The sequence below is a fragment of the Cetorhinus maximus genome, chromosome 5 (genome assembly GCF_964194155.1).
Source record: "Cetorhinus maximus chromosome 5, sCetMax3.hap1.1, whole genome shotgun sequence".
NCBI lineage: Eukaryota > Metazoa > Chordata > Chondrichthyes > Lamniformes > Cetorhinidae > Cetorhinus > Cetorhinus maximus.
Genome location: NC_135883.1, coordinates 140,724,129 through 140,741,838, shown reverse-complemented (window position 1 = coordinate 140,741,838; position 17,710 = coordinate 140,724,129). Strand labels below are relative to the sequence as shown.

The 17,710-nt window shown below is 44.2% G+C and overlaps 1 protein-coding gene across 5 annotated transcripts in view; it reads right to left on the bottom strand.

Moving 5' to 3' along the window:
• Window positions 1-17,710, bottom strand: part of cep57l1 (centrosomal protein 57, like 1) — a 64,369-nt gene that overhangs the window by 14,360 nt on the left and 32,299 nt on the right. For 4 of the 5 annotated variants that reach the window (XM_078542560.1, XM_078542559.1, XM_078542562.1 and 1 more), the window contains 2 exons: window positions 8,295-8,387; window positions 92-169 (listed from right to left, as the gene is read on the bottom strand). In XM_078542560.1, coding sequence (XP_078398686.1) covers window positions 92-169; window positions 8,295-8,387 — 171 coding nt within the window. The remainder of the gene's footprint in view (window positions 1-91; window positions 170-8,294; window positions 8,388-17,710) is intronic. The other variant, XM_078542561.1, reaches the window with a different exon arrangement.

Genomic DNA, 17,710 nt, shown 5'->3' with positions numbered 1-17,710 from the left:
ACACCAGTGGTGCTTGAAATTATGATGACTTTCATCTGTCTTCTCTTTGCGCAAGAATAGACTGACCTAAAACTTCACTTTCTAAACTTACTGTGCCAGCGACAAACGGAAATTCAGCAAGGCCTGGCCAAACACGAAGTGAACAAGAGTTTTTTCCTCTCACCTCATTCTGTAAAAAGAGATTCCTTGTTTAAAAACAATTAGGAGAGCTAAAGGCTAAATTTTGAAGAACTTCTTTAAAACATATAAGAGCAAAATACTGAGGATGCTGGAAACCTATTCAGTTTGACATTATCAGTTTTAATCATTCAAATAAATAAAAATAAGAAACAGTAAGTGGGAAGCAGATGTATGTACCATTTCTATTACTACTCCTATCCCTAGGAATCAATCTAGTGAACCTTCTCTGAACTGCCTCCAACCCAACTATATCCCTCCTTTAACAGAGGGCGGTGGTGACGTAGTGGTATTGTCACTGGACTGGTAAACCAGAGTAAATCTCTGGGAACCCAGGTTTGACTCCCAGATGGTGGAATTTGAATTAAATTTTTTTTAAAAATCTGGAATTAAAAGTCTAATGATGACCATGTCGATTGTCGTAAAAACCCACTTGGTTCACTAATGCCCTTTAGGGAAGGAAATCTGCTGTCCTTACTTGGTTTGGCCTACATGTGACTCCAGACCCACAATAATGTGGTTGACTCTTAAATGCTCTCTGAACAAGGGCAATTAGGGATGGGTATTAATTGCTGGCCCAGCCAGCAACACCCACATCCCATGAACGAATAATTTTTAAAAAGAGACGAAAACTACACAGTACACCAGGGTGGTCTCACCAATGCCTGTATAGTTGCAACAAGACTTTTATACTCTATCGCAAGGGGAATGAAGGCCAACATTCTATTTGCCTTCCTAATTACATGCTGTATCTGCATGCTAACTTTTTGCGAGTCATGTACAAGAACACTTAGAACCTCTGTACCGCAGCATTCTCTCCCCATTTAAATAATGATCGGCTTTTCTATTCTTCCCGCCAAAGTGGACAACCTCACATTTTCCCACATTATACTCTATCTGCAAAATTTTTGAGCACTCACTTAATCCATCTATATCCCTTTGTAGACTGTTTGTGTCCTCACAACTTGCTTTCCTACCTATATATGTTATCATCAAATTTGGCTATTCTGTCCCTTCATCCAAATCATTAATACAGATCATAAATAGTTGACACCCCTGCACAGATCCCTGTGGCATCTGACTAATTACATTTGCCAATCTGAAAATGACACATTTATCCCAACTTTGTTTCCTGTTGGTTAGCTAATCCTCTATCCATGCTAATATATTACCCCCAACACCATGAACTCTAATCTTGTGCAGTAACCTTTTATGTCCCATTTTATCGAATGCCTTTTGCAAATCCAACTACACTACATCTATTGTTTCCCCTTTATTCACCCTGTTTGTTGCATCTTCAAAGAACTTTTAATAAATGTGTCAAACAATTTCCCTTTCACAAAACCATGTTGACTCTGCTTGATTGTATTATGATTCTCTAAATTTCCTGCTATTACTTCCTTAGCGACAATTTCCTGCATTTTCTCAATGGTAAAGTTAGGCTAACTGGCATATAGGGCGGAATCACCCAGATTTGCACTAAGTGCGGTAGCAGGCGTGAAAAACAACGTTTTACCCGCCAGCCGTAATAGTGGATTTTCGGGCCATATCGTCCTCTTCCATCTCATTAATAATGCATTCACAGGAAACACACCAGATTGTTGGCGTGTGGCCTCGGATTTGTCCGCCACACCGTGACCTCAGTGCTCCCTCACTCTAGGCGTCATATTTAAAGTGCACTAGAGCGCAGCCTACTTCATGTCTACACGTCAGGACTACTCCAGGCCAGATGGCCCCAAAAGCAAAGATGATGGCAGCCCTCTCTTTGGGGCGCCTGCTGGACGTAATAGAAGGCTGATGCAAACTCCTCTACCCCCACTCTGGCTGCAGGAGGTCCAAAGTCACCAATCAGGCCTGGAAGGCAGTGGCAACAGTAGTCAGTGCCAACGGAACACAGAGGAGGTCAGTCATCCAGTGCAGGAAGAGGATGAATGCTCTTACCCGTTCCACCAAGATAAGTCAACAACCTCATCGTTCTCAACACACACTCCCAAATCTATCACACGTGTATCTCAGACCTCAAGGGACAACACCACTAACTCTCACACACACCTTCACATCTCCATCAGGCTCGTATCCTCTGGAGCTCGTGTCCTCATCCTGTCCATGACTCCGCTCACCGCATAAACATTCCATGCAGTGGCATGCACCCTGCTCACGCTCCCTGTCCATGTTCAGGAGAAGCTGGCTCACAACAGGAGGGAGAGGTCCCAGACCGGGGTGCAGTGACCAACATTAGGCCCCTCATTCACTTCGAGGAGCGTGCCATCGCGCTGACTGGTGAGGACATGGACAGCACCTGCAGCAACGGCGAGATCGGTGGTGAACACCCACCTGAGGGTCCTGCACCAGATCATCACTCTCTCAACGCAACTGTTAGTGTTCTCTCTCCTGTTTTTGACTCTGCTGCCATGCACTAATTATCTCTACTTTGGTTCACAGGGAGCTCTGCCAAGCAACCAATGCCCTCGGCCAGCAAGTCCCTCAGCTCCATCCAGGTCCTCATCTCCAGCGAAGAGGACACTTCCTCCATTGAAATAAGCAGCCTGGGAGACCCATCACAGTGCTTCCCCACACCCTCCACCGGCTCAGAGACACACACTGCAGTGGGACCTAGATCTAGAGCAGGCTCGGGTTCACAATCTGGTGGTCACCGCATGGACACGTGTCCACAGCAGGAGGAGACGGGTTCAGCCAAGCTCCCCGGCACTTGGAGTGCTGCTGGGGAAAAGGCATCTGTGAGATCCGAGTCAGATGATGAGCCTCTGGATTCAGCCTTCCAAGTCATCGTCAAGAGTCAGCGGAAGGCAGGGGGAGCATCACACAGAGCTGTAGGGAGCCCCGATCAGAGTGGCACGCAAATCGGAGGAGTGCGTTCACCTGCTCTCCGATGAAGTGGTGCCCAACATGAGCGCGCATGGAGGTCTCCAAGGGAAGGATGGCGGATGTCATGGAGACCCTGGTCCAGCAGATCGCGGAGATGTGCGCAGACCTGCATTCCATTGCAATAGGCCTGGGTGAGTTCCTGTAGTGGCAAAGCGAGGGGGGAACAGGGCATCTCGACGTCTCTCAGGTGCTCCATCCCCCAAGGAGTCAGGCTGGAGCCCTCGGGCACCCGAAGGGAGGAGCAACAGCAGCTGGGCACTCCTGGGTCATCCAGTCAGAAATCTCAGAGGCTGTCCGCTCTCAAGTCCCCTTTTGCCTGTTACCCCCCTCAGCCTTGGCCTTTATCACTGCAAAGGGAGCAACTGGCCTACAGAGGACAGCCAAAGTAAGCTTGGGCCCTCAAGACCTCGGCTCTCCAGAAGACACATGCAGAAGTCATCAAAGGCAACAGGGCCAATTGCACAGGCTGTCTCCACCCCTTCTGCGGATGTCAGGGCAGCACCTAGAAGAAGTGATATACCTAGAAAAGTTAAGAAATTCTGATCACAAGCGGTTGCATGGGTAAACACGAGTCACTTCATGATCTGAAAATATATTCACTTTCACTGAATAACTGTAATGTTGTCTTCCAGCTTCATTTACAGGCTTTGCGAGTCCTCCCCCTGCAGCAGCCCCCCACCCCTCACTAGCATTTCAGCTGCAAGAAACCGGACCACGAGTGATTCTGGAGGGAGAAGCGTGTGTGTGGCAGGGCCTCGTGCAAGCACTCTCCCATACACGAGGAGCCTTCATTCATCACAGTCATCTCACTGTCCTGAGCATTTCAGTGCTGCCTGCTGGGATTCTCTTTCAGTTGTCCATCTGAGCTGACCTGCATCTCTGCCCACCCACTCATCGTACTCCCATGCAGCACCTATGCCTGTCCAACACAAGATTCTGCTCACTTTCGATTCAAAACACATGGTCGTAGTCAAGTTTCTTGTAAGCTCCTCTACCCTTTCCCCTGCCCCAGTCATCCATGTCCTTTCCCCCATCACAGTCGACCCCCCCGGCATCACCTTCAACCTCCACCTCGTTACCCTACAGCCCGAATGTCACGAATGTCCAGGTGAACCTGCACGTTCCCTAATTTCCTGAAAATCCCACCCCCATCCATACTGACCTACCGACCTCCTCCTTCCCACCCTCAGGTCTGTGTTTGCCTCTGTGTCCCCGCCAACCACTCTCTGCCCCTTCTACCAGTACCGACATACACTCACCCTCCCACCCTACCTGGTCCCTTTGTCCCTCTCACATTCACCATTCCATCCTAGCACACTCATTCTGAGTTCTCTCCCCAGGAGGCAGTCATTGGAACCATTTCTGGAGGTGGGGGGGTGGGGAATGTAGTCACAGCCAAAATTTTCCCCGGAGTCAGCAACTAATTGGCTGAAGTGGGCATGGCAGTCAAATAGCAGTGGCGGACATGGAACAGAAGCAAGACTTAAAGTGTGGGCCTAATTTAAAGACGTGATGACAGCCATCTTGCACATCAAATGGAAGGCAGAAATCAGCAGGAGTGGCAGATTCTTGGCACCTATGACAGGGCTGCCCCATGGTTTACTGATGCAGCTCCTGAGGTGATGTTAGACACAGTACGTGAGAGGTTAGAAGTCTTGTTCCTGGAGGGTGGCCACCCATCCAAACTAAGCAGGCCTAACTAGAAGTGGCAGAACATGTCAGCAGCCGCAATGTCATCCTGAGGACCTGGGTCCAGTGCCACAAAAGGTTTAATGACCTTCATTGTACTGTCAAGGGGAATGCAAAGTAACACCCAAATATGGCATGCTCCAGCTATATAGCCACTAGCAGAAATACCAGCTGAGTAGCTTGTGGGTTCATGATACACCTGGACATGGAAGAGATGTGTGCACTGGGTAATTACTAACCTGTCACCGTAGCTCATAGCCCTATCCCTGCTGAGGACCTGGCAGCACTGTTAGATGAAACTTCTCATATAAATGAGCCACTGATATTGGTGAAAGAGGCCAGTACTGCCTTAGCTCCCTCGTTTTTGTCCTTGCAGGAGAAAATGCAAAATGCAAAGGACAGGGTGCGCACAGGAGGCAGCAGCAATGGACATTGCGAGACTGTCGCCACATGTAGAAATGAGTGGTGGAGAGATAGGAACACCTGGAGAAGAGGGTGAATAGATACTGAGATGAAAGGGATGGAGTGCAGTCCTCCCCACCTGACTGCAGTTCAAAGCTTCAGCTGCATTGGAAGCCTCAGTTCTGCAGAGGCATCTACTATCACAGGTAAATACTCAGTCTTTCCATGTTTCTCACAAGGTGGTGGATTGTGTGAGCATGCCCATACTGTTGCAGCAGCACCAGGGATCTCGGACAAGACAGAACAAACACAAGGCACTGTCACATCACTTAAGCACATCTTCCATCAGTGCAGATGCACCCATGTTGGTGGGTCCTTGTGCATGATTAGAAAGGATGGCACTGGGTGAGGAGCAGGTCACGAATGAGCAGGCAGGGGTGACAGAGGCAGAGGTGGAGGCAGCTGTTGCAGTCACCCTTGGAGGATGGAAGACTGACACAGTCATGCTCAGCTGGGTGTAGATGCAGAGCTTCAGAAATCACTAGCAAGGCTGCTGTATTTTGACCAGCAGCCCAAGATGTGTGCCCACATATTGAAGTTCCCGGAGGCAGTACAGAGTCTTGGGCTGAGAATGGATGAGTCCATTCAACACATATGTACCATCATGGTTCAGTGCCTTTAGCTCCTCCACTGAGAGAATGGCCAACCTCATGGAGAACCAATGCACAGCACTCTGAATGGATGCAAGAACAGCACAGTGACATGCACAGAATGCATGCAATGCTGTGTAGCATTGACATGTCAGTGGACCAGATGGCGCAAAGATACATGGAGTAGATGCCAGTTGTGCCCCAGTTGGCGGTCACCTCTGGTGATTCAGAGTGCCAAAGAGCTGAGGCAGTCACAACAGAGGATGAGGGTGCCACCGTTCATGGGATGCTATCATCATCCTCCTCTTTGGCTCCTCTGAACTACGCAGCAGGGCTCTTGTTATGGAGACTAACCCTGCATCGACGGTGATGCAGCTGCCTCTGGAGATGCCACTGACACCATGACAAGGACAACCACCACATGCATCTCAGCTGCAAGCAGGCATATGCTAGCAGGATGCCTCCACCTCGTCAGAGGCCACAAGAGCAGAACCATGTAGAAGTGGTCGGACTAAGTGGTTCACTGGGTTAATTTTGTTTGAGATTGTTAGTAATAAATTACAATGTGCACAATGGAAATATTGACCCATGATCCCAGATGTGTGAACTTACTTTATTTAATGTCAAGACTAGAAAATAGGGAAGCAGTGAAGGGAAGCAGTGATCTTTGAATGGAGACACCAGGATCGCTGTAGAGAAGTGTACTATGTATTGCCCGTAAGAATTGATCTATTCAAGGTTGTGTGTTTGATGGCTGTGTTCTCACAAGCAGATCAGAGCAAGTGCCAGAGCATAGTGCTGCTGGATGAGGAGTACTCAGGTGAAACATGCCTGGATCAGATGTACCCTGTGGTTCAGGCCATCCTGGTGTGAGCTTTCACTCCAGATTCAGTCCTACCCCAGCTACTTCCCATGCATAGCATGAGTTCTGCAACTCCCTTCTCTTCCACCTCCAATGAACTGTGCCGATCTGGCACTTCACCCTCTTCAAAGTCCACACTGCTTTGGAGGATGGTGTTATGGGCAGCACAGCAATCCACCACAATGGACAAGACCCTTGCAGAAGGGTATTGAAGGGCAGGATCCGACAGGTCCAGGCACCGGAACCATATCTTCAGAAGCCTGATGACCTGCTTGATGTTGGTCCTTGTGAGCAGGTGGCTTCGGTTATAGCATGTCTGCGGCTCTGTCTCAGGGTCATGAAAAGGGGCAATCTCTTCAAGGGATATGTCTTGTCCTCTGGAATCCATCCAGAGAGTTTAAGTGATGGCATGAAGAGCTACTACCAAATTTCCAGGATAATGAGCACACACAGGTATAAAGGTCTTGTTGTGGTCACATACCAGTTGAACATTTAGAGAGCGGAAGGTCTCCCTGTTGATGAATCTCACCTGCTACTCACTCAATACCTTGATGGCCACATGGTTGCAATTGATGATGCTCTCTTCCGATGGGGATCTACAGATGGAGACGAATCCATGACCTTTGTGCCTGCGAAGCACCATTTGTTTGAAATTGCAAATAGAGCAACAGTGATCTTCAAGATGCAATGTTGTGCTGTCACTTGCAAGATAGGCACAGTCTCTTCCAGCACCGATTCTCGGACATGTCCAGGTAGCATCTTTTTCGGCACACTGTCTGCTGAGCGTATGGTCTTCGTTGCCTTCCAGCCCCTTGTTCCTCTCCTTTCTCATGCCTGGTCTCTGCATCTGCTCCTGAGGATGATGATACTCATTGCTTTTTAATCCCACGTCCAGCTGTTGCCTTGCTTGTGGTCAGTTGCACTCACAAATGATTAATGAACCCCAACCCCCCACCATGGCCTCACAATCCCTGGAGGGTCACAATCCCGCCACTGACTAGCGTGTACAGACCACTTGCTCCGCTAACTCTGCTCACCCAATGGCAGCAGTATGCCAATGGTTATGCCCCACTGAGCCATGCAACCTATTTATGAGCCGACCTAATTAAATGGTGTGGCCATGACTGGCTCCCCACTGTGTTGCCACCTCCTTCTACTTGGACTGTTTCAGATCCATTATGAAACCTGCACCTCGCCACAAAAATAACAAACTATCCCTTAATGAGCTTTCAAGCTAATTAAAAAGGTTAATTGGGCACCGAACCGAATTGGTGGAGGTTGCTGGGTCCCGCCTTCCCCCTCCTCAGCAAAATCACAGACAGTCAAAATGGCAGCAGCAAACTGGTTGGCAGTACCGAATTATGTGCCTGCACACCTCTGTTCCTGCCCCAATACTGGGGCATAATTCTACCTCAGCTTGAGAAAGTCATACTAAAAACACTAATGAGCTTTACAGCCAGAAATAAAACAAGGAACTGTGTAACCTGTCCTTGTATAGGACTTTTAGAGAACATCTAAAAAGATGAACAGAATTTAGAAGAGCTTTGTTGAAATTAAATTCATGAAAATGCAGTAACAGTTGCCATTATAACAATTTACAAATAATTTCAGTCATTTTCCCCCCGCACCTTCACAATGTCTTTCTTTTTCTTGGTTTTCTTTTTCTTTTTTGTAGAACAGGATCCTATAAGTATTCTGTTCATTTCAAGTCCAGTCTGAAGCTGGAAAGAAACAGAAAAAGTTCATTAAAAAAAACACAAACATTCCTAAAATGCTCAAATCTTACACAATACTCTTGGCTGCCAAGATTTAAGGTAGGTATTATTACTCGGACATTGCAGAGAGACATGTTTGTCCCATGGGGAATTTCCAGAAATTACCTGCAGCGATATTACGTTTTTGCAAAGGTAAGAACAATATGATTCACAGTGTGTTTTCTACCTAAACAATAGAACGTAAGAACTAGGAACAGGAATAGGCAATTCAGCCCCTCGAGCCGGCCCCACCATTCAATACGATCATGGCTGATCTCATTTCGGCCTCAACTCCAATTTCCCACACTCTCCCCATAACCTTTCAACCCGTTACTAATTAAAAATCTGTCTATCTCCTCCTTAAATTTATTCAGCATCCCGGCATCCACTGCACTCTGAGGTAGTGAATTCCAGATTCACGACCCTTAGAGAAAAGTAATTCCTCCTAATCTCTGATTTAAATTTACCACCCCTTAGCCTAAAACAATGGCCCCTCATTCTAGAATGCCCCACAAGGGGAAACATCCGCTCCATGTTTACTTTGTCTATCCCCTTTAGCATCTTATATATCTCAATTAGATCTCCTCTCATCCTTCTAAACTCCAGCGAGTATAGGCCTAAACTGCTAAATCTTTCCTCATAAGACAAGCCCCGCGTCTCTGGAATCAATCTATTGAACCTCCTCTGAACCTCCTCCAATGCAACTACATCCTTCCTCAAGTAAGGGGACCAAAACTGCGCACAGTACTCCAGGTGCGGTCTCACCAATGCCTTGTACAGTCGCAATAACACTTCCCTATTTTTATACACTATTCCTTTAGCAATAAATGCCAAAATTCCATTTGCCTTCCTTATTACCTGCTGTACCTACATACTAAATTTCAGCGATTCATGCATGAGGACACCCAGTTCAGCGATTCATGCACGAGGACACCCAGATCCCTCTGCATTGAAGCATTCTGAAGTTTCTCTCCATTTAAATAATAAGTCACCTTTTTATTTTTCCAACCAAAATGGATAACCTTACACTTACCCATGTTAAACTCCATCTGTCAAATTTTGGCCCATTCACCTAACCTGCCCATATCCATTTGTAAATTTCTTATTTCTTCATTGCAATTTACTTTCCCACCTATTTTGGTGTCATCTCCAAATTTAGCTAAAGTACCTTCTACCCCTGAATCCAATTCATTAATATAGATTGTAAATATTTGGGGCCCAAGGACTGAACCCTGTGGCACCCCACTAGTTACAGTTTGCCATCCAGAAAAAGGCCCATTTATCCTGACTCTCTGCTTTCTGTTGGTTAGCCAAACCTCTATCCAAGCTAATATATTATCCCTAACTCCATGTGATCTTATCTTGTGTATTAATCTTTTGTGCGGCACCTTATCAAAGGCCTTCTGGAAGTCCAGATATGCTACATCAAAGGATCCCCATTATCCATTTTGCTTGTCACATCTTCAAAGAACTCTAGCAAATTAGTCAAACACTATTTACTCTTCATAAAACCATGCTGACTCTGATGGATTGCATTTTGACTTTCCAAATGCCCCATTACTACTTCCTTAATAAAGGATTCCAACAATTTCCCAACGACAGACGTTAAACTAACTGGTCTATAGTTTCCTACTTTCTGCCTTCCCTCCCATTTTGAATATTAGCATTTTTTCCAATCCACTGGAACCTTTCCAGAATCCAGGGAATTTTGGAATTTATAGCCAATGCGTCCACTATCTCCGCTGCCACTTCCTTTAAGACCCTGGGATGTAGGCCATCAGGTCCTGGGGACTTGTCACCCTTTAATCCCAATAGTTTGCTCAGTACTTTTTCTCTTGTGATGGTGATTGTTCTAAGTTCCTCCTTCTCTATACCCTCTGCACTACCTGTTACTATCGGGGTGGCACTAGTGTCCTCCACCGTGAAAACTGAGGCAAAATGTTGATTAAGCGTCTCTGCCATTTCTGCATTCCCCACTATTAATTCCCCAGTCTCATCCTCCAAGGGACCAACATTCACTTTAGCTACTCTCTTTCCTTTTATACACTTGTAGAAGCTTTTGCTATCAGTTTTTACATTTTGCGCTAGTTTTCTTTCATAACTTACCTTTGCTCTTTTTATTATATTTTTAGTAACCCTTTGTTGATCTTTAAAAGTTTCCCAATCTTCCAGCCTGCCACTGACCTTTGCAATTTGGTATGCCTTAGTTTTTGCCTTTATGTTATCTTTAACTTCCTTGCTTAGCCATAGATGCTTTTCCCCCCTCTTACCATCTTTCTTCCTCTTTGGAATATATTTTACTTGGGAGGAATTGAATGTCTCCTTAAATATCTGTCACTGTTCATCAACTGTCCTACCTTGTAGTCTTCCTGCCCAGTCCACTAGGGCCAAATCTGCCCTCATGCCTATGTAGTTACCTTTGTATAACTCCAGTACAGTAGTGTGGGACTCAAAGTTTCTCGCTCTTAAACTGAACTTGAAATTCTAGCATGCTATGATCACTCTTCCCTAGAGGATCCTTTACTATGAGATCATTAATTAATCCCATCTCATTACACAAAACCAAATCCAGAATAGGGACCAGGCCCTGGTTGGTTCCACAACATATTGCTCCAAGAAACAATCTCCAATATACTCTATGAACTCTCCCTCGAGGCTACCCTTGCCAATTTGATTAGTCCAGTCTATATGCATATTAAAATCACCCGTGATTATTGCCGTACCTTTCTTACATGCTCCTAGTATTTCCTGGTTTTTGCTGTGCCCTACTGCTGAACTACTGTTTGAGGAACTATAGATTACTCCCACCAGGGACTTCTTTCCCTTGCTATTTCTTATTTCTACGCAGACTGACTCTACGTCTTGCTCTCCAGTGCCTATATCATTCCTCACCATAGCACTGATCTCTTCCTTTACTAACAAACCTACACCACCTCCTTTTCCTTCCTGCCTATCCTTCTGGAACACTGAGTACCCTTGGATACTCAACTCCCAAACCTGTTCCCCCTGTAACCACGTCTCTGTAATCGCCACCAAATCATATCTATTTATCTCTATTTGCGCTGTTAACTCAGCTTTATTCCGAATGCTACGAGCATTCAGATACAAAGTGTTTAAGTTTGCCCTATTGTCAATTTTCCCTACTCTTATATGATTCTTTGGTGCAATATGGCATTCACACACTCTGTCCCTTCCTTTCACTTTATGGTAACAATCAGCCTCATCAATAACCTGCACTCTTACCCTCTCCTTAAACTTTGATTTTTTATATTTCCATGCAACTGAACCCTCCCCCCGACTATTTAGTTTAAAGCCCTACCTACAACCCTAGTTATGCAATTCGCCAGGACACTTGTCCCAGCCTGATTCAAGTGGAGCCCATCCGAATGGAATAGCTCCCTCTTTCCCCAGTACAGGTGCCAATGTCCCATGAATTCAAACCCATTTCTCCCACACCAATCTTTGAGCCATGCATTTACCTCTTCAATCTTATTGACCCTGTGCCAATTAGCTTGTGGCTCAGGTAGTAATCCGGAGATTATTACCTTTTTGGTTCTGCTTTTTAATTTAGCCCCTAGCTGCTCGTATTCCCTCAGCAGAAACTCTTTCCTCATTCTACCTATATGGTAGGTACCTACGTGGACCACGACAACTGGATCTCTCCCCTCCCACTCCAAGTTCCTCTGCAGCCCAGTTGAGATATCCTTAAATATTGAAACATTGCACAATCCCTACAGATTTTGCGATATTGCTAAACAATGCTGTTTAGTTCTAGGTTGGCACTAGCTATCATAACTTAACTATCATAAAAATAGAAATTGCTGGAAATACTCAGCAGGTCTGGCAGCATCTGTGGAGAGAGAAACAGAGTTAACATGTCGAGTCCAATATGACTCTTCTTCGGAACAGTTTTATTTCAGATCTCCAGCATCGCAGTATTTTGCTTTTATTTAACTTAACTGTTAAATAAACACAATGGAATTGTATGCAGAAGTTTTCATTATATATTTTGTAAATGGTTTTACCCATCACACACTAAATAGCACGTCAAAAATGGATCTGTAGCATAGGGTTGCCAACTCTCCAGAACTGGTCTGGAGTCTCCAGGAATTGGATGATCAATCTCCAGGACACTGCTGTGTACAACCCTGAAGAAAAATCATATTTTTTTGTCATTTTCTTTGAACATTTCTCTTTACCTGGTATAAGAATATTGAAAATGTTGGGGGGGAAAAAGGCTGTTTGGCTGACAGTCAAGCATCGTCCACTCGAGTAATGAGTCTTTTTGCTTCCCAGTTGGCAAAGGAAGGCATTGTGTCACAAGGATAGATGTGTTGGCCAACTAATGGCTGGAGTGTGGGGCAAGTCATGTGATGAAACCTCCGGAAATACATTTAATCACAGTTGGCAAGCCTAAGCATGATACAGTGTTCTCAATAGAGAACTCATATTTTTAAAAAATATATAACTAAGCATATGTAACCACAAAACATCCCATGCAAAGCCAGTTTTATTTAGAGCATGGGGTTATTTAATGATTTGTAAAATAATTTAATTTATTGCTTAATAATGGTGAATTCTCTTCTTTAAAAAAGGATTTTTGTAACAAAATCAAAATAGAGTATAAGCCATGCAAACTAGAATGAAAAAATAACACATGAACAATCCCCAAATGGCGAAGACAGACATGATTGAGAAACACCCAGTATCAGCAATAATAAAATTAGATTTAAAAATCAAACATTAAAAAAAGTCATTCTGAAACAAGAAAATGTATGGGTCTCCACCCTGCAATATGAGGAAAGGACTGCTCTGATAGAAGACAGCTTACGTTGCCACAGCTTTGGTTCTCAAAACTCAGTCTGCCAGACAAACTTTGTACGTTAACCCAGCAAGATATATGCCACTAACTAGTTGAATGCAGAAAACCCAAGTTAACCCCTTACTGAATAATTCATTAATGTGAAAAAGGTGTATATAAGTGTAAGCTTCTTTCTTTTAGATTCCAGAAACATTTTTGTACTCAGCTGAAGTAAAAACACACAATTGGATTACGATTTCCCTTGTCCTGTCATTATCAAGTACTTTCTCATTCTTCGTGTTTCAGTAATTCTACCACAGAATGCAGCATTATAAACTTACAAAAAAAAATCATCCAAATCTTGTGACTGAAAGGGAAAACTTTTGAAAAATTTTTGAAAGAAGTATTTATAGACCTTTCACGCGTTATTTTTAAGTACTGCCGACGCATCTAGAAACGTAGCAAACATTTTGTGCACAAGTTGATTTCAAAAACAGCAATGAAAAATTATCAATATGTTTTTGGTGGTAATGGTTGAGGGAAGAGATAGAATCATAGATAGAGCACAGAAGGCGGCCATTGAGCCCGTTGTGTCTGTGCCAGCTCTTTGCGAGAGCAACTCATCTAGTCCCATTAGCCCATGTTTTCTCCTGCAATTTTCTTTTCTTCAGATAATTATCCAATTCTCTTCTGAAAGCTGTCACTGATCCGCCTGAGAATATGGTGGAGGAAATGCATTCCAAATCCTAACCACTCGCTGTGTACAAAGGCTTTTCTCCTCATGCTGTTGTTGCTTCTTTTACCAAGAGGAAATGGTGATGTGGTGGCAATGTCACTGAACTAGTAATCCAGAGGCCTAGGGCTAATGCTTTGGGGACATAGGTTCAAATCCCAACATGCAGCTGGTGAACTTTAAATACAGTGAATTAATCAAAAAAATCTGAAATGATAGCTAGTTTCGGTAATGACCATGAAACCATCATTAACTATTATAAAACCCATCTGGTTCACTAATGTTTGTTAGGGTAGGAAATCTGCTGTCTGACTCCATAGATCCACAGCAATGAGGTTGATACAAAACTGCCCTCAAAGGGCAATTAAGGATGGGCAACAAATTTGTCAGTGATGTCCAGATCCCGTCAAAAAGAATAAAAGAAAAAAAAACTTTAAAACCGGTATCCTCCAATTCTTGACCCTTCAATCAATGAGAACAGTTTCTCCCTATCTACTCTGTTCAGGCCCCTCTTTATTTTGAACACCTCTATCAAATCACCTCTCAAGCTGCTCAAGTTTTCCCTTTGCCCTTAACAAATTCATGCTGGCTTTCCTTAGTTAATCTGCATTTGCACAAGTGATTGTTAATTTTGTCCCGGATTATCGTATCTAAAAGCTGCCCCACCATCAAAGTAAAACTGACTGGCTTGTAATTACCTGGTATCATTTCACCTTTTTTGAACAAGGGTGTAACAATTACAATTTTCCCTGTATTTAAAGAGGATTGGAAAATTATGATCAGTGCCTCTGCAATTTCTACCTGTACTTCCCTCAAGTATCCTTGGATGCCTCTCATCCGGTCCTTGTGACTTTGTTTTTTGAATTCATTTACGGGATGTGGGTGTTGCTGGCTAGGCCAGCATTTAACAACTTTAAGCAAGGCTAGCTTATCTAATACCTCCTCTTCATCAATTTTTAATTGCATCAAGTGTCTGAACTAACTCTTTCACAAAGACTTGTGCAACATCTTCCTTGGTAAAAACGGATGTCCTTCAGAACCTTCAAAGGCCTGTTTGCCTAGATACTGAAGTTGTTTCATTAAAAATCCATATGTTTTAAATCACTCATATGTAATGTAATGCTTTGTTTTTATTAGGCCTATTATTAAATCAAATATGAAAAGCAGTCATTTTGTTGTCCAAACCAATGGAATTGAGTTTTCCTCAGAGGGAGTACTGCTGTATGCCTAGAAAAAGGTCATGAATGCTTCTTAAACATTTGACTGAGCTTGTGCATATTGTATTTATCAGTCTTGTGGCCCTTAAATGCCACGGAACAATTGCTTCATTATTTTATGGATCTTAAGCATGATCAGCTTGAGAATCCTTTCATCAGAAAATACAGAGTGGACTAATGCAAAACATAACTTTCACCCCACAAAGGAAGGTCACAGAACATAAAATAAACTAGTCATTCTCAGAGTAGAGCACAATAAAAAAACATGACAGTTCCAGGAAAGAGAGTTGCCTTATATGATATTATCGGCTTCTATTAAACTGAATCCATGATCATCTATTCAGGTGTATGTTATAGATCCAAGGGTGCTGCGTGAAGTTCATTGGTATCCTGGCCAACACTTTTCCCTCGAGTATTATCAGTATTAACAGATAAATTTGTCATTATTCTTTGCAGTTCATAGAATCTTGCTATGCACACATTTCTCATAGTCAGTCCTTCGCAAGGAGGATGACGTCTGTCAGGCTTCATGATTTATATGTCCTCAGGTGACCCAGCAGGCCAATCCTGGAGCCACACGGAGGATAAGAGTTGCCCTAAGGAAGGGGGTGGGAGGTTCTCAAGCCAAGGTTCCGCTCCCCTTCTCTCCTTCCAGCTGGCAAGATATGAGAAGTGCTCAATTACATAAAGTATCCCCATCAATGACAATAACTGGAGGTGCTTGACTGTAGGATGGCTGGGGGGGCATTTTGGTCTTGCTGATGTTCAGTGAGAGACCAACCCTTTTGTATGCAGAGTTGAAGGGGCTGAAGGTAGTCTGAATGTCGTTTGTAGTGTGGGCCACAACTGTGCAGTCGTTGGCATATTGTATGTCTTATGGTCACTGCATTGTTCTACTTAACAATGATGACACTTCACTGACCATAGAAATATAGAAGTTACAATAGGGAACAGGTAATTTAATCCACATTAGCATTTATTCTTCAGGTGAACAAATAGTTTTAATTACAATTATCAATCAGTTCCCCTATCCCTTCATCCAATCTAATCATAAATGTTGACCATTTCTGCCTCAAGCACTGGAAATCAATTGGCCAACGTCACAATTCCATATAGAGACATTTCTCTTGCTCCTGTTCTAAATCTCATTTATGGCCCCGAGTGTATTCCAGACACCCAATTGCTGGAAATAGTCCTATCTTTAATCTTTTTGAACATTCCTTATCATTCTTTGATCTGCATTGTCCTGTTGAAAAAACAAACACAATTGTCAAGTTTCTTAAAAAAATTCTTTCATGGGATATGAACGTCACTGGCAAGGCCAACATTTGTTGCACAGCCCTAATTGACCTCCAAAAGGTGATGAGCCACCATCTTGAACTGCCGCATTCACCTGGTTTAGGTATACGCACAGTGCTATTAGGGAGGGGGTTCCAGGATTTTGAGCCAGCAAACACTGAAGGAACGACAGTATAGTTCCAAATCAGGATGTGGTTTGGAGGGGAACTTAAAAGGGGTAGTTTTCCCAAGCGTTTGCTGCCTTTGCCCTTTTAGGTGGCAGAGGTTGTGGGTTTGGAGAGTACCAAGTTTAGCAAGTTGCTGCAGTGCATCTTGAATATGGTACACACTGCTGCCACTGTGTAGGTGGTGAAGTGATTGAATTTTTAAGGTGGTGTTGGGGACCGACCTAGTGATCATCCTGGATGGTGTCGAGTTTCTCGAGTGTTACTGGGGTCGTACTCATGACACTTTTGACTTGAGCCTTCTAATTGGTGGACAGGCCTTGGGGAGTCAGGAGGTGAGTTACTCAGCACCAAATTCCCAGCCTCTGCCTTCATCTTGTAGCCACAGTATTTATATGGTTGGTCAATGGTAACTCCCAGGATGTTGATGTTGAGGGGGATTCACTGATGGTAATGCTGTTGAATATCAAAGGGATATGGCTAGATTCTCTCTTGTTGGAGGTGATCATTCTCATAGTTGGTCCTAGGACACTATTCTGAGGAACACCTGCAGCGATGTCCTAGGGCTGAGATGATTGGCTCCAAAACCAGCCATTTTCTTTTATGATTCTAACCAATGGAGACTTTTCCCTGATTCCCAATAACTTCTGTTTTGACAGCACTTGTAGATGCCCCACCCACTCAAATGTTGCCTTGATGTCAGGGACAATCACTCTCACCTCAGCTATTTTGTCCATGTTTGGACCAAGGCTGTAATGAGGACAGGAACACAGCCTGGCAGAACCAAAATTGAGTGTCAGTGAGCAGGTTATTGCTGTGTAAGCGCCACTTAATAGCGCTGGTGACAACAAATTCCATCATTTTGCTGATGATCAAGAGTAGACTGATGGAGAGGTCATTGGCTGGATTGGATTTGTCCTGCTTTTTGTGGACAGGGCATAGCTGGGCAATTTTCCACATTGCTGGGTAGATGCCAATGTTGTAGCTGTACTGGACCAGCTTTGCTAGGGGCGTGGCTAGTTCTGGAGCACAAGTCTTCAGTATTGTTGCCAGAATGTTGTCAGGGCTCAAAGTGC